Here is a 27,995-nt window from a genome sequence, read left to right on the forward strand (position 1 = left end):
GTTGCGCAGCTTGCTTGGGATTGGAACCTGAAGGTACCACACCTTCCTCGGGGCAGTAAATTACGCGCTTCTCAGTGACAGTGCCCCGGTCCACAGGTGAGAGGACCAGCAGAAGGAGCGCCGCCGTTGGGTGCTGCAACGCGGCAGTGCGCCACGACCTGCAGAATGCGGTGAAGCGTACACGGCCGAGCGGGGAGGCGACTCTCACAGTGACCATGCCGAGGAGATCGTCGGGGAGGTTGGACCAGTCCACCGCCGAAGGCGAGCACCGTTCTTGTTTGGTGCCCATGGAGCCGTCGCGGTTGGCCATCTGCAGGCAGATCTATGTAGTAATTAATCTAGTTGTAGTCTAGACGTGACGTAGAGTCCTAGATAGAGTTGTAAATTGGACTGGTCGAGTCCGGGTCGCGTCACGTTGGATGCCGAGTCGGGCAGCGCGTTGCACGTGGCAACGTCTGTACCCTTTATACGTACGAGATAATCAAAAAAAGGTTTTCGTTCTACGAATCGATCACGTACTGCTATAGCCTGCTTGGCTGCGTGTTCGGCTAGGTTGCACGAACGTGGTGCTCCTGGAAACCAACAATCTATTGCTACGTACATACAGATAGAGGATCGACCATGTGTCAATCACGGACTCGATCGGAACGTCTCCGGACGCATCTCTAGCTACCAAACAATTACGGAAACCCTTAATCCTGGGCTAATTATACCGCATCGATCGGGACGCGATCGGACCTTGCCCTGGACGGAGCTGCGGCCATCTATCGAGGCGTCGATCATGGTAGGCGTCGCAGCGACGCCAGGTCGCAGACGCAAGCTACAAGAGGGCGGCGGCAGAAGGCAGCGTCGCTGCCGTTGGACGTTCTGGTGGACATTGCGGCGCGCACCGACCCGGCCACCTTCCTGCGCTGTGCCGCCACTTGCGTGGACATGCGCTGCCGCGTCAAGGAATACATCAGCCTCTGTGGCCCCCTCCGCCTCCAGCACGGCGACCGCTTCGTGCTCCCCCTCCTGCGCGGCCACCTGATCTACGGGTCCCACGACTGGTCCAAGCCCAAGGAGAAGCTGTTTCTGCTGGACACCAGCGCACCGGATGCCACCAAGCTGCGCACATCAACCCGCGGAGGCTTTCCCCTCTCGTCGCGTGATGGTCTCGTGCTCGCCCGTGTGGGCGTGGCCAAATTAACAGCTCCATGTGTGCGACCCGCCCACCGGTAGGAGCCTGACCCTGCCATCTGAACCGAAGTTTCGTGGGTGGTCTGAGAAAAGTTATGTCTTGCTGGTTGGTGACTGTGATAAGGCGGCCACCTCCGTTGGCCGGCATTTTCAAGTGGTCAAGGCATGTCTAGATATATCACAATATGGCGGCAACCTGCAGTTCCAGACCTTCTCGACAGAGCATGGCGCGTGGGGCCTCTACACCGAGACCTGGCTTCCTAACCTACAAAGCAGGTTTCAACGAAGCCTCGGCAAGGCCCGGGTCACCGGCGGCGCTGTGCACTGGCTGTGCCAGACTGACACTGGATCCTATGTCCTCAGGCTCCGCGTCAAAGCGGCAAAGGTGATTGTGACGAAGCTGCCGAAAGGGTTCCCACACAACGAAGAGCATCAAAAACTTCTGGCAACATCGTCAGTGGGTGGGGATGTGCTCGTGCTTGTCGCCCACGATGATAAGATATCAGCTTGGGCACAATCGCAACATACAGCCAAGTGGAAGCAACGACCACATGTGGTGATCAACATGACGGAGACAATTTTGCGGTTCCTTGACAAGGCAGGCGGGAGCTGCATTCCGCCGACGAAGCCAGTCAAATTCAGCCTAGTGTGGTTCGCTGAGAGGAGTGGCACCGTGCTCATCAATGCATGTAGTGGTTCCTTTTGGCTCGACCTGCAGTCCATGGAGATCGTGAGGTGGTTCTCAGATAATAGGGTCCCATACACGACCCAGAATATCCCTTATGAGATGAGTTTGACGGCTTGGGTTCCAACATTCAGTAGCACTTTGTGATTAATTCTTTGCAGTTCTGGTTCCATTCTCAACTTCATAATCAACAATAGAAGCACACGTGTACGACAAAATAATTAAAATTTTACAAGTTTTATTTTCCCCTTTGTATGAAAATTGTAGCCCCATTAATCGTAGCTCTACGGTTTTGCTAGTTTTATCCTGCTTTTGATAGCAAAGTTGTGGTTAGAGTTTTCATGCCTTGTTGTACGGTTTCATGCTTAGTTTCCCCTCTATATTGGGCTAATGCAAAGTTGTATCCAAGGTCAAGCCCCTTAGTACCCCATATCCCTATGCGTGGGAGCCTCGATGGAACAGTCTGGACACAGGGTGCTGTGGAGCTCGGCCTACAAAAAACCACACTGATGAATATTTCCCTGGTTGTTATAATTTACAAATTATAAGGTTGTGTTGTTTCTGCTGATGATAATCTTATCTGACCGGTTTCTTCTCTGTTTCTACAATCAAAGTTATGTTCACTGATTGGTTGGAGAAATAGAAAAACACCAGCACAATTGATATCTGCTATTGCTTACCTGCTGCACCCACATTTAAACTCACTCATCAAACTATTCAGAAAACCACCCACATTTAAACTCACTCATCAAACTATTCAGAAAAGCGCAGGTACATTTTAGCTATATATTAGCACAATCAAGTTTCTGAAATGCGGCCATATCAGGCCACTAGGAATTACTGCTTCAGTAGCTCTCAGTTCATTTATAAATGTTTCTGTAGTACCCATGTAAGATGCTTGAGAATTAACTTTTCAGTAATTGCGCTGCCATGTAGGAATTTCTCTGATGAGCACATGTCGTTGAACGTCAATAGGATGCAACACCGGCGCAAAGGCCGGGTAATAGGAGCACCTGATCCAGTCACATCTAACAACCTAATCCATTACCTAGGAAAAAAATTCACTGACTCTAAACAGAGCTAACAGATACTCCCTCCGTCTCACAATATAAGATCGTTTTTCAAGCTATGTTTACTTGAAGAACGATGTTATATTGTGGGACGGAGGGAGTACTTGCACTTGCACTTGCTTCTCTAACATAGGTTTTCTGCTACAGTACATCCAGCTTCTAGCAAGGAAATGCAACTCGGCTCACTCTTCTTCGATCCAAGACCTTCCTGTTCATGTGGCGTTTCTGTCCTAAGCGAAACAGACAAAGAATCAGGATGTTGTAATTATGCATCAAGAAATCAAAACCACTGAAAAGAGAACTAGTTGTACAACGAAAGTCAAATATAGCCCGCCGCACTCAAAAGCCAAATTGCAGGATGAAGATGCTGACAATGCAATGAAACTGCAGATGACAAACCTGTCTTGGGTTACATATACAGTTTTTCCTTCTCATTTTCATGCTGGATGGAGCCAGTTATATTATTACTCCATAGGAAGTTGATTTTTAGCTCTTTTCAGTCGAAGCTACTGATTGGAATTTGGTGAATAAGCAGAGGGCACTAGCAACAGCATCCTTTGCCCTAAAGATTCTGCACAGGTACATTCTCTCTGCGGCTACAGAAACTCCAATTGGAAATCCATGGTGATCTAATAGTGGAAATTATATTGAGGGATAGGAGCATCACTAGTAGAAAACAGGGCTTTGGTTCGGCCAGAAAAGAGCATTAATACCGGTTTCATTACAAACCGGGACTAATGTGAGCATTAGTCCCGGTTCGAGCGGCTAGGGCACCGTACAGGCATTACTCCTGGTTCAAATGGGACCTTTAGCCCCGGTTGGTGCCACGAACCGGGACTAAAGGGTGCGATGCCGATTAGTACCGGTTCGTGGCACGAACCGGTACTAAAGGTCTGAGGCATTAGCAATTTTCAAATCCTATCCCCCCTGTAGTTATGTTACTACATCTACTAGTTAGGAAAATTTAAAAACTTAAATTTGGACATGTTTTGTAAAAAGTGTAGGAAAAATGTAAAACGGCTATACTTTTGCATATGATGTTAGAAAAAAACATATAATATATCAAAATGTTCAGCACGAAAATCCGCATCCAATTTTGACCGCCTATGGCATGTTTGCCAATTTTTAGAATCCTCAAATTCCAAAAGGAAAAAAAGTTATGCTCAAATTTCAGTTTTTTTAATTTTCGTTAAATCTGGTCAAACTATGGTCAAACTACTTATTCAAGAAGTATTAGTGGTACTAAATAATTATTCAAGAATATTAGTGTTACTAAATAATTATTTCATCTAGATCTCATCTAGAGGGGCCGGCCCCCTTCCCCCTTCTCACTATAAATAGAGGGGTGGAGGGAGGGCTGCAGCACCACATCCAAGGCGCAGCCCCTCCCCTCCCCATCACCTCCTCCTCCGCGTGAGCTTGGCGAAGCCCTGCCGGAGAACTGCCACTCCATCACCACCACGTCGTCGTGCTGCTGTTGGAGCCCTCTTCCTCAACCTCTCCCTCCTTCTTGCTGGATCAAGGTGCGGGAGACGTCACCGGGCTGCACGTGTGTTGAACGCGGAGGTGCCGTTGTTCGGCGCTAGGATCGGAATCTACCGCGATCTGAATCGCTACGAGTACGACTCCCTCATCCGCGATCTTGCAACGCTTCCGTCTCGCGATCTTCAACGGTATGAAGATGCACTCTCCTATCTCTCATTGCTAGTTACTCCATAGATTGATCTTGGTGATGCGTAGAAAATTTTAATTTCTGCTACGATTCCCAACAGGGCAGGGCGGCGCGGTGCTCACAGAGGAGGCGTCAGGGCGGGCATGGGCGGGCCGGGCGGCGTCGGGGCGGCGTCGAGCGGCGTTGGCGTCGGGCCGGGGCGGTGTCGTCGTCGGGGCAGGCAGGGGAGGGCCGGGCAGCGTCGGGGCGGGCGGTGTCGGGGCGGGCCGCGTCGTGGGAGCAGCAGCGGCGACAACGGCGTGGTGGAGCAGCCTGACGGCGTCGGCGACGACGCGGTGGAGCAGGGTGGTGCGGCGACGGGGACGAGGAGTAGCGCTGGGGTGTCGGGCACGAACTGACGATGGAAATCTGAAAATTTCCTATGTGTTGCATATATAGCAAAAGCTTTGGTCCCGGTTCGTGGCACCAACCGAGACCAATGCCCCCCTTTCCCACCTTCAAAATTCAAAAAAATACAAAAATAATAAACAAGTTAGCAATGGCGCACCTTATGAATAATGCGCCACTACTATTTTCCCGCCTTCACAATTCAAAAACATTCGAAAAAATAAAAAAATTAGCAATGGCGCATCAGTGAATAGTGCGCCACTACTATTTTCCAGCCTTCACAATTCAAAAAAATAGCAATGGTGCACCAGTGCATGGTGCGCCACTGCTAAGTTGGGACAGAAATTTAAAAGGGCCGGCCAGCCACTTACCCCTTCATTCTTCTCCTCCTCTCCTCCACTCCATCTCCTCCTCTCCTCCTCTCCTCCACTCCATCTCCTCCTCTCCTCCACTCCATCTCCTCCTCTCCTCACTGGTAGAAAAAAGCCCTTTAGTCCCGGTTCGCAAAGGCCTTTAGTCCCGGCTGTGCAACCGGGACTAAATATGCGCGACTAAAGACCCCCCTCCCCTTTAGTCGCGGCTCTTACGAACCGCGACTAAAGGCTTTAGTCCCGGTTCTCCTGGCTAACCGGGACTAAAGGCCCGTCCACGTGGGCGCCGGGGGTCCGTCGGGGCGGAGGACCTTTAGTCCCGGTTCTCGTGGCTAACCGGGACTAAAGGCCTCGTCCGCAGGTTTAGGGTTTTAGCCCCCTAAACCTGGTTTCTTTTTAATTTGTAGTGTTTTATTTCTTTTATATTTTATTTTGTGTTTTGTTTTAATTTTGATGATGTTTCAGTACACATATTCTACGCTACTATATACATGCATATGAAATTTCAAACAAGAAGAATTCAAGAGGAATATATAATATATATTCAATCTCGGGTGACCATATACAACTTCGAACAAGTATCCATACACAATTAGGATGGAGGACCATATACAACTTCGAACAAGTTTCAATCTCGCGTATGCATATAAATGTCTTCGTCCTCGGTATAGTGTTCTCCTTTAGGATTGATGACTTCCCTCAAGAAAAATCCTGCTAATTCATCTTGAATTGGTCCGAAGCGAGCTTCTGGACTAAGCCTCCTCCGCAAGTTATCCGTCGCCTTCCGCACGCTATCCGATGCCTTCCGCTCAGAGGTTAGTCTCCGGATGTTCTCACAAACATAGTATCCACATAGATTGGTCCCCGGTGGCTGCTTATCCACATTAACTAACCTTCTAAAACCTAGCTCATGTTTGAATTCACCGACAATTTCTTCTGAGAACCGTCTCCAAACCCTACAGGGCAAAGAAAATTAAATAAACAAGGGAGTTATTAGTTACTTGATATTAGGAAATGAACGAAAGAGACCAATCGATATAGAGCTCAAATGATTGAAAATAATTACTTTTGCAGCATTTTTCTCATGTCAGCCCAACGCTTTGGATCCGAATCCATAGAGTCCATGATTAGAACTCTGGAGGTGTGAAATTTAATATTTAGCAGAATCCAGTGGAACCTGCGGACACGTTACATGCACAGTCATGCATAACTCATCGATTAGACATACCATGCATGGAGTAAACAAAAGAAAATGGGCACAAGAGAGAAACACTCACCCAAAATGGTAAGGAAATAGAATATGACTTTTGAGTTGATGCTTTCTAAGAAACTTGTACAAGTCTTTCTCCACGTCTTCGGGGTGATATTGTAACACATGTCCATTAACGATATGTGGGTCAATGAACCCAACATCATGGATGTTTCTTATTTTGCATTCCCAAATCTTCAATCTGCATAATAGCGTACGCAACAATATAGTTAGGACAATATATATATATATATAGTGCAGGCAATGAAGAACGAGATGAGGTAGAAACAAATTAAACAATGAACTACACACATGCATATTTTATCAATGACACATGAAAGGTTCAAGTTGCTAACCGCGATCGCGGAGGAAAAATAAAGGAGAAAGCTCAAGTGTGGCTCGGACACTTCATATCATGTTTGTTTCAGGCTCTCGGGCATTTCATCGAACACCTTGTGTGCATAGGAGGAACCAAAAGCAAACCCACCACCCCCTTCTGAATATTGTGAAGTGAGCTGAGTGAAGTGAAGTGAGTTGAGTCCTATATATAGGGATGGGCCTTTAGTCCCGGTTGGCCTGGCCAACCGCGACTAAAGGCCTTCGGGGACCTTTAGTCCCGGTTGGCAGGCCAACCGGGACTAAAGCCCCTCCCGTCCGCCAGCTGGATGGGCCTTTAGTCCCGGTTGGCCTGGCCAACCGCGACTAAAGGCCTTCGGGGACCTTTAGTCGCGGTTGGCCAGGCCAACCGGGACTAAAGCCCCTCCCGTCCGCCAGCTGTCGACCGAGCGCGCTGGGCCCAGATAGTTGGTCGCGGGTCTCCTCCCGAACCGCGACTAAAGACCCCTTTTGTCGCGGTTCGATTATTTTGGGGACTAATGGGGGCGTATGGAAGCCTCTTTTTCTACTAGTGCCTCCTCTCCTCCACTCCATCTCCTCTTCTCCCCCTCTCCTCCACTCCATCTCCTCCTCTCCTCCACTCCATCTCCTCCTCTCCTCCACTCCATCTCCTCCTCTCCGGCGACCTCCTCCTCGTCACGGTGCTCCTCCTCCGGCGACCTCCTCCTCCCTCCTCTCCTCCTCACGGTGCTCCTCCTTCCTCTCCTGCTCACGGTCCTCCTCCTCCTCTGCGGCGACCTCCTCCTCCCTCCTCTCCTGATCCTCATGGTCTCTCCTCCCTCCTCTCCTCCTCACGGTCTCTCCTCCCTCCTCCTCTACTTCCGGCCACATGTGGAGCTCCCCCGGCACAACGAACGTACCAGATCCAGGTCGAGAACGAAATTTGAAAAAAAAATCAAGCAAAAAAAAACAAGCAAAAAAACAAGCCAAAAAAATGAGCCAGATCTAGATCTAGATCCAAATTCAAAATTCAAAAATAGCATGGCGCACGGTGGGGGTTAGACGGTGTGCCACTACTATTTTCCCGCCTTCAAAATTCAAAAAATATCAAAAAAAATCAAAAAAATTTACTAGTGGTGCACCTGTAGCAATAGTAATGGCGCACTACAAGGTGCACCACTGTCACCTGCAATACTAATGGCGCACTAGAGGTGCGCCATTAGTATTTGTTACTAGTGGCGTGGTAATAGTGGTGCACCTATAGTGCGCCATTAATGGCAAAAATAGGTGCGCCACTAACAGCCTTTTTTTCTAGTAGTGCCGGTTGGTGGCACCAACCGGGACTAAAGAGGGGCATTGGTCCCGGTAGGTGCCACGAACCGGGACCAAAGGGGGGCATTGGTCCCGGTTCGTGGCACCAACCGGGACCAATGGCCTTGCACAGCGGCGCGGTGGTGGGAGTTTAGTCCCACCTCGCTAGCTGAGAGAGCCGCACCAGTTTATAAGGTGCGGTGCGCGTGAGCTGTCGAGCTCCTCTCTAAAGCAGTCTTACGGGCCTAACCTCTCTGTGCATGGCTGTGGGCCTACTGGGCCTTCTGCGGGCCTGAATCCTGGGCCACCTATATGGCTGGGTTTCTAGTCGTATTCAGGCCGTGGTGGCCCATAGGCGGCATTTTTTATATTTTTCCAGTTTTTTTGTTTTGTTTTTTGCATTATTTATTTTCTTTTTTTGCTTTATTTTTAATTCTTTTTGCTTTTAGGTCAGAAAAATTATAAACTTTCTATTAGTGCCATTAGTTTTCATATTTGAATAGTTTAAATTTGAATTCTTTGAAATTTGTGTGCATTTTTTAATTTTTTCCAGTATTTTTGTTTTGTTTTTTGCAGTATTTATTTTCTTTTGTTTTTTGCTTTATTTTTTAATTCTTTTTCTTTTAGGTCAGAAAAATTATAAACTTCCTGTTAGTGCCATTAGTTTACAAATTTGAATATTTTAAATTTGAATAGTTTAAATTTGAATTCTTTGAAATTTGTGTGAATCACTAGTTTGTGATTAACTTTACTAAAGTAATAGATTTTGGAGTGATTCTTTTTCCTACTATTTAATATTACTGTGTTTTATCATTATATTCAAAAACAGTTTCTGTTATTTTAGTTCCTAACAAAAAAATCTTTATGATAACTCTTTTTGCTATTAATGTTTCTAACAAAAAAGTTCGTTATGGAAATTCTTTTTGCTTTTAATGTTTTGAATAGAAAATACTTTCATAATTTTAGTTGCATAAATTTTATATAATTTTAGTTTCAATAATACTAGATGTTTGTAAAAGCTTTTTAGTTCATTCCTTTTGCGATTAGAGTTTCATTAAAGTTTTCTAGTTCATTCTTTTTTATATTAGTTCATTCTTTGAGCTAAATGACCCTGAAATTGAAAAGCACTTCAGATGAACTCCGAAGAGGTTGAAAATTGGCATGGTATCATCATTTCACCCACATAGCATGTGCTAAAAAGTTGAAAGGGTTGCGGCAAAAACTGGATGCACTTCGTGTACAAAATGGACAATCTCTTTCGAGGTATGAGGGTTTCGGACGAAAACTCATCTGTTACAAATGGATTTCATTTTTTGAACTTATTTGAACTCCGGACTTTTTGTGTGTTAAAAATGAACCATTCAAAGCCACATCATCAATTTTCAACCTTTCTGACTTCATATGTTATTTTTCATGCATTTACTTATTTTTTTGAGCTAAATGATCGTGAAATTGAAAAACACTTCAAATGAACTCTGAAGAGGCTGAAAATTGGCATCATATCATCATTTCACCCACATAGCATGTGCTAAAAAGTTGAGAGGGTTACGGCAAAAACTGGATGCACTTCGTGTCCAAAACGGACAATCTCTTTCGAAGTATCAGGGTTTCATATGGAAACTCGTCTGTTACAAGGGGATTACATTTTTTGAACTTATTTGAACTCCAGACTTTTTGTGTGTTCAAAATGCACCATTCAAAGCCAGATCATCAATTTTCAACCCTTTATGACTTCATTTGTTATTTTTCATGCATTTACTGATTTTTTTGACCTATATGACCCTGAAATTGAAAAGCACTTCAAATGAACTCTAAAGAGGTTGAAATTGGCATGGTATCATCATTTCACCCACATAGCATGTGCTAAAAAGTTGAGAGGGTTACGGCAAAAACTGGATGCACTTTGTGTACAAAACGGACAATCTCTTTCGAAGTTTCAGGGTTTCATTCAGAAACTCGTCTGTTACAAAAGGCATTTCATTTCTTCAGATGTAACTGCAACGATATTCTAGATCAAAGGCATCATCGTAATAGTTGTGGAGAGAAAGTCTTCACTTTTTCTTGGTTGTGTCCTTTGCTTATTGCGCTGTAACCATGGATATTCTTCATTGCTTAACAGGGTGCTTGGGTCAGCCTTGACTTTGAAGGGAGGAATTTCATGAAACTTTTCGTAATCTTTAGACATGTCCGTCTTGCCCTCCAATCCCACGATGTCTCTTTTTCCTGAAAGAACTATGTGGCGCTTTGGCTCATCGTATGATGTATTCGCTTCCTTATCTTTTCTTTTTCTCGGTTTGGTAGACATGTCCTTCACATAGAAAATCTGCGCCACATCATTGGCTAGGACGAATGGTTCGTCCGTGTACCCAAGATTGTTCAGATCCACTGTTGTCATTCTATACTGTGGGTCTACCTGTACCCCTCCTCCTAACAGATTGACCCATTTGCACTTAAACAAAGGGACCTTAAAATCATGTCCGTAGTCAAGTTCCAATATGTCCACTATGTAACCATAATATGTGTCATTTCCCCTCTTGGTTGCTGCATCAAAGCGGACACCGTTGTTTTGGTTGGTGCTCTTTTGATCTTGGGCGATCGTATAAAATGTATTCCCATTTATCTCGTATCCTTTGTAAGTCAATACAGTCGAAGATGGTCCCCTAGACAACGAGTACAGCTCATCAGAAACAGTGTTGTCATCTCTGACACGTGTTTCCAACCAACTGCCAAAAGTCCTGATGTGTTCACATGTAATCCAGTCGTCACACTACTCCGGGTGTTTGGAGCGCAGACTGTTCTTGTGTTCATCGACATACGGGGTCACCAAGGTAGAGTTATGTAGAACTGTGTAGTGTGCTTGAGACCAAGAATGCCCGTCCCTACATATTATTGAGTCCCCTCCAAGCGTGCCTTTTCCAGTTAGTCTCCCCTCATACCGCGATTGAGGGAGACCAATCTTCTTAAGGCCAGGAATGAAGTCAGCACAAAACTCAATGACATCCTCTCTTTGATGGCCCATAGAGATGCTTCCTTCTGGCCTAGCACGGTTACGGACATATTTCTTTAGGACTCCCATGAACCTCTCAAAGGGGAACATATTGTGTAGAAATACGGGGCCCAAAATGACAATCTCGTCGACTAGATGAACTAGGACGTGTGTCATGATATTGAAGAAGGATGGTGGGAACACCAGCTCGAAACTGGCAAGACATTGCGCCACATCACTCCGTAGCCTTGGTAGGATTTTTGGATCGATCACCTTCTGAGAGATTGCATTGAGGAATGCACATAGCTTCACAATGGCTAATCAAACATTTTCCGGTAGAAGCCGCCTCAATGCAACCGGAAGCAGTTGCGTCATAATCACGTGGCAGTCATGAGACTTTAGGTTCTGAAACTTTTTCTCGGCCATATTTATGATTCTCTTTATATTCGACGAGAAGCCAGACGGGGCCTTCATACTGAGCAGACATTCAAAGAAGATTTCCTTCTCTTCTTTGGTAAGAGCGTAGCTGGCAGAACCTTCATACAGCTTTGGAGGCATGCCGTCTTTTTCGTGCAAACGTTGCAGGTCCTCCCATGCCTCCGGTGTATCTTTTGTCTTCCCATACACGCCCAAGAAGCCTAGCAGCTTCACGCAAAGGTTCTTCGTCACGTGCATCACGTCGATTGAAGAGCGGACCTCTAGGTCTTTCCAGTTGGGTAGGTCCCAAAATATAGATTTCTTCTTCCACATGGGTGCGCGTCCCTCAGGGTCATTCGGAACAGATAGTCCTCCAGGACCCTTTCCAAATATTACGTGTAAATCATTGACCATAGCAAGTACGTGATCACCGGTACACATGGCGGGCTTCTTCCGGTGATCTGCCTCGCCTTTGAAATGCTTGCCTTTCTTTCGACATTGATGGTTGGTCGGAAGAAATCGACGATGCCACAGGTACGCATTCTTCCTGCATTTGTCTAGGTTTATACTTTCGGTGTCAGCTAAACAGTGTGTGCATTCATGGTATCCCTTGTTTGTCTGTCCTGAAAGGTTACTGAGAGCAGGCCAATCATTGATGGTTACAAACAGCAAAACATGCAGGTCAAATTCCTCCTGTCTGTGCTCATCCCATACATGTACACCGTTTCCATTCCACAACTGTAAAAGTTCTTCAACTAATGGCCTTAGGTACACATCAATGTCGTTGCCGGGCTGCTTAGGGCCTTGGATGAGAACTAGCATCATAATGAACTTCCGCTTCATGCACATCCAAGGAGGACGGTTATACATACATCAAGTCATGGGCTAGGCGCTGTGATTGCTGCTCTGCTCCCAGAAAGGATTAATGTCGTCCACGCTTAAACCAAACCATATGTTCCTTGGGTCACCTGCAAACTCAGCCCAGTACTTTCTCTCGATTTTTCTCCACCGCGACCCATCAGCGGGTGCTCTCACCTTCCCGTCTTTCTTAAGGTCCTCTCTGTGCCATCGCATCAACTTGGCATGCTCTTTGTTTCTGAATAGACGTTTCAACCATGCTATTATAGGAGCATACCACATCACCTTCGCAGGAACCCTCTTCCTGGGGGGCTCGCCGTCAACATCACCAGGATCATCTCGTCTGATCTTATACCGCAATGCACCGCATACCGGGCATGCGTTCATATCCTCGTAGGCTCAACGGTAGAGGATGCAGTCATTAGGGCATGCATGTATCTTCTGCACCTCCAATCCTAGAGGGCATACGACCTTCTTTGCTGCGGACGTACTGTTGGGCAGTTCGTTATCCTTTGGAAGCTTCTTCTTCAATATTTTCAGTAACTTCTCAAATCCTTTGTCAGGCACAGCATTCTCTTCCTTCCACTGCAGCAATTCCACTACGGTACCGAGCTTTGTGTTGCCATCTTCGCAATTGGGGTACAACCCTTTTTTGTGATCCTCTAACATGCGATCGAACTTCAGCTTCTCCTTTTCACTTTCGCACTGTGTCCTTGCATCAACAATGACCCGGCGGAGATCATCATCGGGCACATCATCTGGTTCCTCTTGATCTTCAGCTTCCCCTGTTGCAGCATCACCGTATTCAGGGGGCACATAGTTATCATCGTCCTCTTCTTCTTTGCTATCTTCCATCATAACCCCTATTTCTCCGTGCTTGGTCCAAACATTATAGTGTGGCATGAAACCCTTATAAAGCAGGTGGGTGTGAAGCATTTTCCGGTCAGAGCAAGACTTCGTATTCCCACATATAGGGCATGGACAACACACAAAACCATTCTACTTGTTTGCCTCAGCCACTTCGAGAAAATTATGCACGCCCTTAATGTACTCGGAGGTGTGTCTGTCACCGTACATCCATTGCCGGTTCATCTGCGTGCATTATTTATAATTAAGTGTGTCAAAAACCATTACAGAACATCATGAATAGATAAGTGACCAAATTAATAGAAGTTCATCATCGCATTAAAACCAAAGTACATACATAGTTCTAATTGAACAACATATAGCTCTCCAAAGCATCTAATTAAACCATACATTGAAACTACGTAAACCATTTCAATGCAACAACAAATGCGATCATAATCGCAACCAAGGTAACAATTGAACCAACGGCATAATGATACCAAACCTCGGTATGAATAGCATATTTTCTAATCTTTCTAATCTTCAAGCGCATTGCATCCATCTCGATCTTGTGATCATCGACGACATCCGCAACATGCAACTCCAATATCATCTTCTCCTCCTCTATTTTTTTTATTTTTTCCTTCAAGTAATTGTTTTCTTCTTCAACTAAATTTAACCTCTCGACAATAGGGTCGGTTGGAATTTCTGGTTCACATACCTCCAAGATAAAAAAAATCTATGTCACGTTGGTCGGCATAATTGTCATAAACAATAAATGAACCAAATAGTTATAAAATATAATATATATATATATATATATATATAGATATATATATACCACATCCGAATCATAGACTGGACGAGAGCCGACGGGGACGGATACCAAAACCATCGCACTATATAATAACAAGCAATAATAAAAGTAAGAAAGTTAGACAAGTATTTATCTAATCATACAAGTAAGAATTTTTTTAGAAAGAAGATAAGAACAAGAGACTCACTACGGTGGTGCCAGCGACGAGATTGGCGCGGGCGATCGACGGCGGTGAAGACGGGGATGGGACGTGACGGACCGCTAAACCTAGACAAATCTTGAGAAAGATGGAGCTTGGAGGTCGAGTTTGGAGAGGAGAAAGCTTAAGTAGTGTGGCTCGGGCATTTCATCGAACACCTCATGTGCATAGGAGGTGAGCTAGAGCACCACAAAGCCCTCCCCTCGCCGGCCAGAAAAAAAACAGAGCAGTGGAGTGCTCTGCTCGTGGGTGAGGGGTATATATAGGCACCTCATTGGTCCCGGTTCATGGCTAGAACCGGGACCAAAGGGCCCCCTTTGGTCCCGGTTCTAGCCACGAACCGGGACCAATGGATGTGGGCCAAGAGCGAGGCCCATTGGTCCCGGTTCGTGTCTGGAACCGGCACAACAGGGTCCAGACGAACCGGGACCAACGCCCCACGAGGCCCGACCGGACCCCTGGGCGCACGAACCGGGACGTATGCCCCCATGGGTCCTGGTTCGTGACTGAACCGGGACCAATGGGCTAGCCAGGCCTGGACCAAAGCCCTGTTTTCTACTAATGCTCTCACTCCTCGTTGGTGGATTAATTCGGTACATTCAAACCAACCTTTTCACCCCCGCATGCATGTATGGGGTATTAATATCCTCAGTTGCTAGTACGAGTCAAACCTCATCATTTTTATCTCGATTGGTGTTAGTGGCCTTGTATAGCTGCAAATTGTAATTTTGATAGTGGCCTTGTATATAAAAATGGAGGGAGTACATATTGAACAATGGAAGTAATTGATAAGCTCATTGGATTGTATCTCCGGTTCATTGAGCTAGATATAGAAGAAAAAATGTTCACAAGAAAAGTGACACCATAGCTTCGCAACTTCCAAGAAACAAAAATAATATGATGGTTCTGTACTCATACAAATTTAATAAGTGAGATCACATAACCAAATACGTGACTGCAAAAAAACATTTCGAATATTGGGTAGACATATACCACTCAAAGCTTGATGATTAATTATTTGGGGATAGAGTCTATTTATTCTTCTCAATGCATTTGCCTCTTCTCCTGCCCTAATAATTCTGCATAGGAAAAGATTTTCATGGCTTGTAACCTCTCAGACAAGTCAACCTCAAATAGCAAGGAGGGATTCAGGTGTTGTCTAAGTATTTCCTTGTATCCAAGTCAAGGACGATAAGCACACGGCGCTGGCGATTTGTCCGCAATATCACCGCATCGTTCCTCTCACCTGAGCACTTGAACTGAATCACCATGTTGCCAAGAGGGACTTTGGATTCAAACAGCCACAGCTTCTCCTACATGTCGATCACGGCCTCCCGCTCCAAACCATCCTGAGTAGCACTAGATTATCCTCAACATGATTTTGAGTACTCCCTCCGTCCAGAAATACTTGTCGGAGGAATGGATGTATCTAGACGTATTTTAGTTGTAGATACATCCATTTTTATGCATTTCTCCGACAAGTATTTCCGGACGGAGGGAGTACAAATCTCTTGATTACAGCTGAACAGAGGGATTACGCGAACTTTGGGGAAGGGGAAATGGAACAGGAGAGAGTGGTAGGTAGCAGCCACGCCGTGCCGTCTGATCCTCTGGATGTGTCTAACCTCGTGCGCATTGGTAGAAGTAGGGGTGCATAGTTGGGCTTCTCATCACTTGATTCACGCCGGCCCAACGACTCGTGGGTTGGGCTTTTTCAGACGCTGGGGACGTTGTTGGGCTTGCGAGCTGGGCGAGCCGCCGCTGGCAGCTGGAGCCTTCAGGTTAGGGATGCTGACACACTCCACTTTCTCCTTGCAAGCAACAAGCTACACTGCCATTTTCCTTGCTAGCTGTTGTAACAAAGCATTCATTGCTACTTTGCTCCTCTCATCATCATCACCACAAGCAAAGAGCTAGCACACTAGATATTCCTAATAGCAACAAAAAATTGACTTTTTTTTAATCCTTTGCATTAACGAAGTTCAAATTGTTTTTTAATCCTTTGCATTAACGAAGTTCAAATTGGCTTTCACTAGACACTACTAAAATGTACAGAGCTATTTTATACTCTGCATTAGCAAAGTATGCATGGAAAGGAATATAAAATACTACTCCATATAGCCTTAGCAAAACAAGGAAAAACATAATCGAAAGAAGTTTCAGTTTCAACAGGTCGTTAGTAAACAGACTGTCACACATGCATGCACTAACGTGCAACTTGCTTCAGATTTAAGTACTCAGGGGAAACAATTCACAGATATACAGCATAATAATTAACAAATCAGGATTGCATTATTAAGAAATAACCTACCAATAATGGTCACTTCCTGGTTCCATAAGCGAATTTCTTGTTGATTCAAGACTGGAATTACTTTGACTAGAAGTACTTGATAAGATCAATGGATTATTTTCTCCAGTTCATTCAGCAAGATATAGAAGAAGAAAAAAATGCTATTAAATAACTTACTTCGAAAATTTTATGAAACGCAAACAATATGATGGCTCAGTAGCCAGTACAAATTTAATTGGCGAGACCACACAATACCAAATACATGACTTGGAAAAAATTAACATTTTAAATAATATTAGGTAGCTAGCCATGTGCCACCCAAAATGTTTGATCCATCCTTTTCAATGCATTTGCATCGTCTCCTGCCCTGATAGTTCTGCCTAGGAAAAGATTTTCATGCCCTGTAATCTCTCAGACAAGTCAACCTCAAATAGCAAGGAGGGGTTCTGGTGTTGCCTAGGTATTTCCTTGGTCTCCAAGTCAAGGACAATGAGCAGGCAGCGTTGGCCATGTATCCGCAACATGACCGTGTTGTTCCTCTCCCCTGAACGCTTGAACTGAATCACCATACCGCCAACAGGGACGTTGGGTTCAAACAACCGCAGCTTCTCCTCCATATCGATCACGGCCTGCCGCTCCCAACCATGGCCACCAGGTAATTGTATCCACATGGTAATCATGAACACGTCAGCCACGAGGAACCGTAGCCTCCGGTCTGGTGACGTCCTCAGGTGACGCTGGACTGGTTTGTTGTTGGTGGGCATGGCTGGGAGCTCCACCGTGCCTAGCTTCCTCGTCGAGACGTCATACGTGAGGATCTGGCTGCCATGTTGGAGCCAGTGGATGACGCCGCCAGGGAGTACAACGGCGTCATCATGCTCATCGTGGTGATTCCCTAACGGGGCGCCAAAGTGTTCAGTGACAGGTCCCCAGCTGACATTGCCGTTGTCGGACAGTGCGGCCATCTGGATTCTCATGGAGTTTGCGGCCTTGAACTGGCACCAGGCCCGGTGGGCGAAGAATAGCAGGAAGGAGGAGCCGTTTACGCCATCTGCAGCAGTGAGTAGAACGCACGGGTGACAAGGGCATCCAATACAAGACCTGTCAAAGGAGATGCCCGGCGGTTTGGAGAGGAAGGTGCGGTCGCCGGTCATGGGGTCGTACACGCACAGATCAGAGTATCTGTGCTCGTGGACATAGTGGCGGCGGACGAGGACGATGAGGCCCCCGCGCGACGTCACAGGGTCGTACCGGCCGAGGAGATCGTCGGCGGCGCTTCGTGCCACGAAGGGCGCGAGGTGCTTGTCGGTGAAGCACATGGCGGCCGGCGTAGCCGGGTGGACCAGAGAGACGAAGGGCTTGCGCCGGTGGTTCTTGCGCCTGTGGCGACGGGTGTAGGCGAGGAGGATCCGCGTCGGCACGACGCCCGTGGCAGCTTGTCGGATGAAGGAAGGGTCCGCGATTTCGCGGCGAAGGGACTTACTGGTGGCGGCGCAGCGTACGATCGTTCTGGCGTCGGAACGCGCGGCGATCGCCAGCAGGAGGTCCGCCGGTAGCATCCGCGACGCCCGCGGCGCGCGAGGGTTGTTTTTCTGTTGGCGTTTTCGTGGTGCCATTGGGGCGGTGGATGTGCAGTTATGACGCTAGTTATTCAGTTGAGGGAATGAAAAGATTGTGGATTAATTAGTGCGTTTGTTTAGACGGAAACACGTATCTTTAAATCGAATAGACTCTTCCTAAAAAAAATAAAAAAAATCGAATAGACTCTTTCACGATCGCAACTAACGCAATGCAAGGAAAAGATTGCAAATTATGGTTTCAACGGAAACTTAGATCAGGAGATGAGGCCCTTAAATATCTCTTGAGAGCAGTTAGTATATGCAACGTACTTCATCATCTTCCAATCCGGTCAACAGACATCGCATAATTATGCTCCAGAGAAGATCGCGGGATTCGTACAATTCAGTTGACACTAAGTGCATGGTTGGGTCCACTGTAAGTGAGATAGTTCTTGGGTGAAGAAATTTTCAAATTGATCCCTATAAACCGCAGACGAGGGAGTAATAATTAAGAAAAATATAGGTGTATGGCGAGACGCCAACTTCGTGGTATGATCACTCGGTGTAGCAGATAGTTGTTAGAGATACGACAGAAAAACGAAAAGAAGAAGAATGAAATCAAGCACAGATGAGACGCAAGATTTATCGTGTGAAACCCCTCTAAAACAAAGGGGGGAAAACCACGGGTGACAACCAAAAAATCGTCATTATGTCGGGCGAGTTTACAAATGCCGGGTTTTCACTGGCCCAAGCCTCTCGATGACGGGTTTCCACTCCGCTCCACTTGTTTAAAATTAGCATTTATATTTATATATGAATTTGGATCATAACATAACAAAAGAATATGTTCATTCAGCACTTGTCGGTCCAGATGACGTTTCAGTGATTTGCGTTCGTATACAGGCGTCGCGACATTGCACCGTTGTGCAGTAACGATGTCCTGATAATTATGTTAGGTCAAGGGTAGATTATAACCTCCAAAAATACCTTTCATGTCCATATCCAAGCATATTGTGCAAGCAACACTTCTATTCTTATGGTTTGGAGAGTAGTGTTGTACTCTCCAAAAATAACTTTTGTTGAAAAAAATCGTTGAAATTGTACCAAGTGTATTTCATCTAACTCTAAATTCCTCCATCTTTATGGGGCTAGACAATTACTCCCTCCGTCCCATAATATAAGACGCTTTTTGACACTAGTGTAGTGTCAAAAAACGTCTAACATTATCGGACGGAGGGAGTACAATTTAATGCTCATCATGTTTAGTCAAGATCTCTTCATTGGCTAATAACATCTTTTGTGAGAAACCTCATCCTGAGGGCAGGTTCCTGCATTTAATTATGAAGTAGGGGAAGACAAATGGTCCAGTTTATAAGAAAACCGGACTCAAAGACCTAACATTCTCGGTTAATCATGAAAACCAAGTGAAAACTCAAAAATAAAAAACTGAAGGAAAAACAAATATTGGAGCTTGGGATAGGGACAAGACAAATGCAACATAAAGGGGCATCATTTAGGTCAGACAGAAGAGCATCAAGGCCTAGGGAATTAGTCTTTTTTTTTGGGAATTAGTCATGGCTCAAGTACAACTAAACTTATCACCACTCACCGAAGAGAACTCATCCATATCGAATCACGCCTCTGGCTCAACATGGAAGCATCATGGGCTAACATTATCACGTGTGAGACATCCTGCGAGGTCGAACTTTGACTTCCTAGTGATGCCCGCCAAAGACCACAACGTCGTGACAACTTGCAGTGAAAGGGTTTTTTTTGTACATGTTCAGGTATGCTTTCATCTTTTTCTCAGAGGCGTCCACTTTGCCCACCTCTATCAACTCACCAAAAATCTCCAACTACCTATGCTCCTCGCGCTTGGCCGTTGGGATGTTGCACGCCTTGTTATTATTTTCCAGTGGTCCGCTTTGTCGCCCACCATCCTTCTCCCCGTACAGCGACGTGGTGGTCCAAAGAAGAGGGTGTGGAACCCCACAAGTAACCTTGCTAAGAAATTCCTCTGTAGATAATAGTGGTGCATCTGCACGTCAAAAAAAATCGTGGTGCATCTGCATCAACCCATGTCACCTCAGCAACACCAGTGCTCACCTCATCCAGGGATTCAACCACAATAATAGGCTTGTCGAAGGCTCCATCATACGATGCATGATTCAAACCAAGCAGGTCCCCAAAACATAGAATCGTACATGCAAGGTAATGCTTATCGATAGTCAGAACCAGCCAACTGGGTGGGGAAATAAGATCATAGACTTTGAGCACATTGGGTTGACAAACTCCTCGCTCCCAACCAAGGGAACAACAGGCTCCAACCACACATCTTCACACCAAACAGAGCAACTCGCAAGACAGATGATAGCAGGCGACACCTAAGGAAGATGTGACATTGCTTCGTCCAGCATAGGATCAACATGTCACAAAACAATGCCTTTCGAATCTATCAAGGGCATTTCGACAAGAAGGTCCTACAATAGGAGCGTGAGGGAGGATGCAACAATCCTCATGTTATGCTGAGCAATCTTCTAGAGACGACACCAAGAGAGCCTGAACGTACAAACCTGACCTCAATGCAAGGTCGGCATGCCACAACTAACCTCAGTGAAAATTCGAGGTCCATATGACGGTGCCGACAAGGGTGGGCAGCGGCGGGGGGGGGGGGGGGGGGGGGGTCAATGCGCGAGAGAGCACTGGCTGGCAAGTGGAAGTTCTTGTATCAGTGACAAATCATTAGCGGCTCCTAGCAGACAACAACAAAGTGCTTGGGTTGACTCAGTGGAAACATTGGCCCATCCATCCACTTGAGTTAAGCGGCTCGCTCAGCTTGGCTGGACACCGCACAAGGCAGAGGTGCATCATGACAGTACCAGGTAGCATCCACACTTCTCCTTCTCCATCGCACTCCAACCTCCATGGCCCGCAGCAACCGAAAAATACCATCCCCCAGGCACCAAAGAGCAATCTCGGACCACAGCCGAATTGAGGTCATGCCGTGGGGCGGAGGAGGATGAAGCATCATTATCAGCACTCAACAAACATATTTTTCCGGTACTAGAACCACCAACAATGCAAGTCATGGACAGCAACAACATTGAATCCAGCAAGGGCCTGTGAAGGGCCAGGGCAGCTAGCCTGATGCTACTGTGGCACACCAGGAGAGCCAGCATCGGCCCTGCAACGACCCATCCTGGGCACACCTCGGGTGAAAGTGACCGGGCAGGAGGAACCTCAGCGGGCATCGACGTCGGCGGCGACTTGGAAACCGGGCCATCCTCTTCATTATCTGAGCTCTATGCAGGGGAGGGGGAGGGCGGATCCGATGGAAGGGGCTGCTCTGGGCGGGTGGGATCGGGTTGGGGTGGGGCTTCCTGACAAGGGAGGGCAATGACGATGTAGACAAGTCGTCACCAGTAGAGGGGCAAGACGTGGGAGCCTCCTACTTTTTTATTCATCTTTTAATAATATTCTCTTCATGAACAAGCATCAAGAAAAATTTCCTCTACTTAACTGCAAGTATATATGTGAAGCAACTCGTTGGAAATTGAAAAGAATCAAGCCATGCGTACATTGAACATGGGATCTTGCTAATATTCACCATTATTTTGTATTCAATGAAATATCGTTTTGGTATTTGTTGATTATATATGCAGATCAATATCCAGTCTGTGAAATGAGCAATCATTAGTGGAGAAATGGATAGCCACATTTCCAATGAATGCCAACACTATTTTTCTCAAATAGTGGTGACGTTGGCATATTTAGTACGGCAGCTTTATAACGTTAGTGTTGGTGTGGATATTATTTCAAATGGCACAAATGTCTGGGCTCAGCTGTACTGACTAGTTAAAAGATAGTGGCGCCTTGGTTTTCTATGTATGCCATAGGTAAATACTCTAGTATTGGCCTGCCTTGTATTGGAACGCCAGCACAATGTTTTGCCTATATATAGGAGTGTTGCAGTCCTTGCTTCCTGAACACATTCACTTCCCTTCTCCACAAAAATCTTCTCTGAAATTAGCTAGCTCCTCTTAGTTTTTGTTGTTCCCTCTTAGCTCACTATGTGGTTGGTAAATGGACCAACCGGAGCTTCTCAAATATTTTATTATTTCTAGTTTTTATTTATTATATTGAATCTTTATAATTTTGAGTCTTTTATAATTTTGAGTTTTTTTTAATTTGGGTCTTTTTATTGTTCTAAAGTATTTTATTATTTTGAGTCTTTTTTATTATTTTAATGTCTTTTATTATTTTGAATATTTTATAATTTGAGTCTCTTATTTATTTATTATTTTGAGTCTTTTTATTCTTTTGAATCTTATTGGGCCTATTGGGCCTAGCCCGACATTTCCGACAGAGGCGGGTCAAACCCTAGGGATGGCCCTACTTGACACTTCTGTCTCTCCCAATCCCATTTTCTACTCGCTGCAGCCGCCGCCGACCCCCTTCTACCAATGACGATTTTGGCCATTTCAAGTGTTGTGGTATTCTTCTAGACCTCCCCTTTCTTTGCCCTACATATACACCTCCCCTCTCCCTGCCATTGTCGTCCATTTAGCATGAGTCATTTATTTCATCCAAAATGTTATGGTTTCGGCGACGGATATGCTGGCGGTTGACGAATCACCGCGGCTCCAATCTTCGGTTAGCATATCCCTCTCCATTTGTTTGCTTCACTCTTAGAACTATAGGAGATTAGCTAGGGTTCATGGTAGTTTCAATTAATGGACTTTGACAGTGCCGAAAAATTGTTAGAAAAGCTTTGACACAACCAAAATTTAGGAGATAAGTCTATCCAAAATTTTACCAATTGTGTAGATGATTGTCCATGTGTGCAATACTAGTGTACCAAACAAGCATAAAATTATACCAAATGTGGGCAATGCCAAAACACATTGCCAAAATTTTATCATGGCTTTAACCAAGCACAAAAATACCCTAAGCCCTGAACTGGAGTCTTTAATTTGTTTAGGTCATATGCAAACATGTTGATAGAAATGGCATTTTTAGAACTGTTGAAGAACTGTTTTCTCTAGCTCTAGGCCATGGCAAGGTTAAGAATTGTTTGCTACAGGTCATGGCCAAAACACTGGCTAGATTTGGTTGCACTTAGTTCTACACAGTGCTAGTCTAGTGCCAAAAGTGCCAAGATATGCAATATTTGAACAAGTTTCATTGGTGCAAAATTTAGTGCTTGGTTAAAGATTGAGCAGTGTGTGCCATTAAGGAACACTAGTAGAGAAACGGCACTATTGTGTTTTAGTATTGAATTATTTGTGTAGAAACCGTTTTTGTACTTAGGGTATAAATAGGTACTAAACTTCATATGTTTTGTAGTTGGCGCTGAGACTTGTCATTATTTTGTAGTTGACGCTGACTTGTCATAGCCAATGCTTCTAGGAAGAGGTATATGATGTGGAGATGCTCAACCGTGAGCTCTTAGGGTCTCATCAATATACCATTAAGTCCACGCAGGACGTCAATGCCTCGCTGAAGGCGGAGACGGGTCAACTGCTGAACAGAAGGCTCATCTCTTGAGCAAGACTCTTACGCTGAGGGGCTAGATGGATCAACTGATCGAGGAGAGGGATAAACTAAATAATGAGAGAATAATCCTCAGGGCCAAGAGGAATGCCCTCAAGATGGAGAAAACTCATTTCGAAAAAGATGTGGAGAACAACAAACACAAGATTCGTCAGTTGAAGTTAATCCTTGATCAGAAAATATGATCGACCACCTAGCAGGCTCGCTATGGAACGATGGTTTAGTTTGTGAAGTTGAATTATTTGGTTATTTAACTAATAATTATGTAGTTTTGCGGATTTGAACTAGTTAAGTTGATGAGTATGTATGTAGTTTTGTAGAGTTGAACTAGTTCATGCAGTATTGCATCTTAAGTTGATGGTTTAAATGCATATAATTTTCTTTATTACCGAAAAATCAATTTGCTGGCGTTGGCCAACAAGGCACGATAGTGTTAACATACAATTACTATTGGCGTTGGCCATGTGGCATGCCATCAACACATAGAATATTGCTAACGTATGCTCCAATGCCACCACTATTTTTTAATAATGGAGCCATATTGGTGGTATTGGGTGTCCACGATAGTTAGGCCATTTTTGCCATGCCATAATTAGGCTTTTCCACACTAGTGAAGGAAGTAAGTACCTCCGAAGGTTCCCTCCTCTAACCTTGAGGTCACACACGTATGGTGGCCAGAACAAAAAGGAGATCCAATGCTCTAGCGTCCTCATAATTGTACAATCAATTAAATTTGGTAATGCTTGTTTCAGAGAGATCCGAGGAAAGGGAAAGACATCGCGGTCGTTCTAGTTGTTGCTAGATTGGTGACACATGCAACAAGCGAGAAGTGAGTATAAGAGTTGATGCCACAACTAACCCGTCATTTCCTAGTTTCTCCCATGCTGAGAAGTTCCAAATGCACCCCCCCCCCCCCGCGCCATATAAATAGTACTCATTACACGGTGTCTTGATAACCTAACTAACTCCCGTTCGTAGATGCGTATGAATGTGAGCTTTTCTAGGCCAAACACACTTCTTTATTAATCGACAATATTCATAGGGGTGCAATACAAATCTGGAGGATTCGAAAACCAAACATGGCAACCTAAAAACAACCCAAAAGCATGTTTGGCAAGGCTATGTGCCTCAATATTAGATTCAGGACCTTCGAAGATGAAGGTACATCATTGTAGTTGCACGGAGGTAGCTGAGATCTTCTTTATAAACTGGCATATGTCCTTCTTGTACCTTGATTTATGTCCTTCACAACACCTTGGCAATCAGAGGCTATGATTTCATGTGAAAGTGAAAGATCCATAGCTATGTTAGAGGCTCACGGCAGGCCAATGCTTCGAGCATTGCCGGATCCGTTACACCCAAACATCTCATAACTGAAGATCTAAGGTAAGCACCTGATGAATCCCTGCACACGGTGCTGAACGCACCTTCGTTGGTGGCCCTTGACAATGCCCCGTCGACTCTGATCTTGGTCATCCCCTAAGGAGGTGGTATCCATCTAAGCCTTGCTATGTTAGGAGGTGTCGGACGTATTGCAGGAGATGACTTCGGTTTGCATTCTTCAAGCTCATGTATGTATCTCATGACAAAACTATGTGTAGCATGCGGGCATTGAAAAATATATTCATGGAGAGCTTGCCGCCGAGCGAACCAAATTGCCCATAAGGTGACTAGCACCTGGATGAATTCAGAAGAGGGGAGGGCCTCCAGCAACTCAAAGACCCATCACTCTGCATTCGGTTCCGTGACCCTATTCACAGAATCCACAAGCTCAGTATCTTGAAGAGCCCATACATACGAAGTCGCATTACAATGCTATAGAGAATGCTGCCAAAAGTCCTCATTGTCACACAGTACACGATGTCACCAAAGACATATTCCGATGATGGAGAAGAGCAGTTGTTGAGATAGATACTTGGGCCAACCTCTATGAGAAACATTTAACTTTGGAGGTAACATCTATCTTCCATAGTTTAGACGACGACTTCTGCTCACCTTCACTGTTTGAAGAAAATAATTGGGAAAGGAGAATGGTATATATTAATGGGCCGGTTTGGTTTTTTACGCTCGTGCGTGGGCTGGTTTTCCAACTTCAGTAGTGTTCGCGTGCGTGGTTTATCCCCTCTCGGCCCGAGCCATCCATCCTCCGCTTTCCCCAGATCCGGCGACAATCTCGGCGCACGCCATGACCTCCTCCTACCAGCCGCATGCCATGACCAACCTAGATGCGCCGGCGCCGGTACCCAAGGTGAAGGCAGCAGCTGTGGTGACGCGAAACCCTCGCTCCCCCAGCGGCCCGCCGTCGCCAGAGATGGAGGCCACGGCGGAGGCGCTCACGCGGGAGGAGGTGCTGCGCCGGAGGCGGCGCCGCGCCTCTCGGCTACTTGCCGCGTACCGCCGGCTGTACTGGGCCATGGCAGAGGAGGTGCGCGCGCGGCACCGGCAGTACGTTTGGGAGCTCGGCTGCAGCCCGCTCGAGGCCGAGCAGCCGGCCGCTGGCCCGGAGGCGAAGCCTGGGCCGGCGGCGGTGCCGAGGAGGAAGAAGTGCGGGATCACGGGGTGCAAGGTGCGGGCGATGGCCATGGCCAAGTACTGCCACTATCACATCCTCTCCGATCCCAATCAGGTACTCTACAAGGGCTGCGGCCACATCATGATCAAGAGTGGTGCACAGACTGGGAAAAGTACTCACAACACGCCCATCCTGAAAGCATCAGTTCCCTCCCTCTGCAATGTTCACTTGCAAAGATCTCAGAAGATGATATCACAAGCTTACAAGATAGTTGGCTTTAATCCACCTCCCACCGGTCAAATCTCCCCGGATTTTAGTGTCTTGGTTGCCGAATGTGTCCGTCAGATCCAGGCTAGAAGGAGAGAGTCCCGAAGTGCCGCGGCAGGGAAGAAATAGCACAACGATGGGAAAATTAGCGGAGTTATTCCTTTAGATAACTTTTGTTACATAAACTGTATGAAAATGTCAGGCACCCCAAGGTTTATCTCGTAGTGAATTAGTTAGAATGGTTTGCAATTAGATCGATGATTTTTCCTTACTAGCGATTAATCATTTTTCAAATGTTCATATATATATATTCTCTGAGCAAAAAGGAACCAGAAGCATCCTCCAAAAACTTCAGGCCATACACTGTATGCGGTACACTGTTCATTTAATCAGAGCTTTTTGGTTCTCTCAATGGAATTGTGTGCAGCTAAATCAACTACTAGCAGTTTCAAATGGTATTGCATAAGGACAATTAAGAATGAGATTTCTTTTTTTGAGGGAGAGAAACGAAGAATGAGATGACCTGCAGATTCCGCTGTAATCGCCAAACACATCCTTTTGCTTGGCAAGTGATCAGCTGTGGCATGTACCATTATTGTGTCTCTTGTTTTCATTTTGGATGGAATTAATTGACCAGGTGAGAATTATAGCCGCATCTCTGTTTTCTCATGCTATATCATGAGTGCACATTATGAACCAGCCAGGCTTAACTATATGCTTCCCTTCTGTATGAGACTGCCAGTACAACTTTGCAATTTCATCTCGATATAATTATTACATCTGCTGATTTCTGCTGTGTTTACAGTGAACCAAAGTTGAAATCTTGTACTGGATCGATCAGGTCATTATGTAACTGGGAATCAGGTGCTCCCATGTATGGTATTCTTGCTTTTTGCGGCATCTTATTTTTTTGTGTATGTGTTTGGGAAATTAAAACATGGATGTTTGGAGACTTGGAGTTACCAGTGGCTTTTGTTTGTTTGCATATGTAGATCGATTGAGGACTAGAGGCAATCACAAGTATTAGTATGTAGTATTACGCAACCATACACTTTACAAACAAATAACCAGCAATAAGTGCTTTTCTACTGTGTTCATGTACTCTAGAAAAGAACTAACTATATATCTATCTAGCAATATAGCTGGAAGTTGCTACCTTCTTCATTTGATCAAAGCCTTGTGGTCCTCAATGAAATTAGATTAATTGTGCAGCTAAAGTAACTTCCACACTCTTGATAGCAAGCCGCGGTAGTGGAATATATGCTTCCGACGAAATGAGTATCATACAGTATAGTCTTCCCAGACACCTGAGATTCTATTCCCAATTTCTAAATGATTCTAATGTATCTCAACAGAAAGATCCAGTGGTAGCAGCAAGGAACCATGTCTCGTCTGATCCGGCATCAACAACACGGTCAAATCGATTGTTGC

General features: G+C 45.5%; 1 protein-coding gene and 1 pseudogene across 1 annotated transcript; both read left to right on the forward strand.

Annotated features, from left to right (window-relative positions):
- Positions 1–287: 287 nt before the first annotated feature.
- On the forward strand, positions 288–2,011 carry LOC109745187 (uncharacterized; annotated as a pseudogene).
- Positions 2,012–25,970: 23,959 nt separating this feature from the next.
- LOC109745189 (uncharacterized) lies at positions 25,971–26,996 on the forward strand. Its single transcript, XM_020304321.4, has one exon. It carries the CDS (start codon positions 25,971–25,973, stop codon positions 26,691–26,693), a length of 723 nt encoding a protein of 240 aa, XP_020159910.1. The 3' UTR covers positions 26,694–26,996.
- Positions 26,997–27,995: the final 999 nt, after the last annotated feature.

The sequence above is a fragment of the Aegilops tauschii genome, chromosome 6 (assembly GCF_002575655.3).
Source record: "Aegilops tauschii subsp. strangulata cultivar AL8/78 chromosome 6, Aet v6.0, whole genome shotgun sequence".
Taxonomy (NCBI): domain Eukaryota; kingdom Viridiplantae; phylum Streptophyta; class Magnoliopsida; order Poales; family Poaceae; genus Aegilops; species Aegilops tauschii.

Excerpts from the sequence above, each read along its gene's own strand:
- LOC109745189 (XM_020304321.4), top strand. The coding sequence starts at position 25,971 with ATGACCTCCTCCTACCAGCCGCATGCCATGACCAACCTAGATGCGCCG.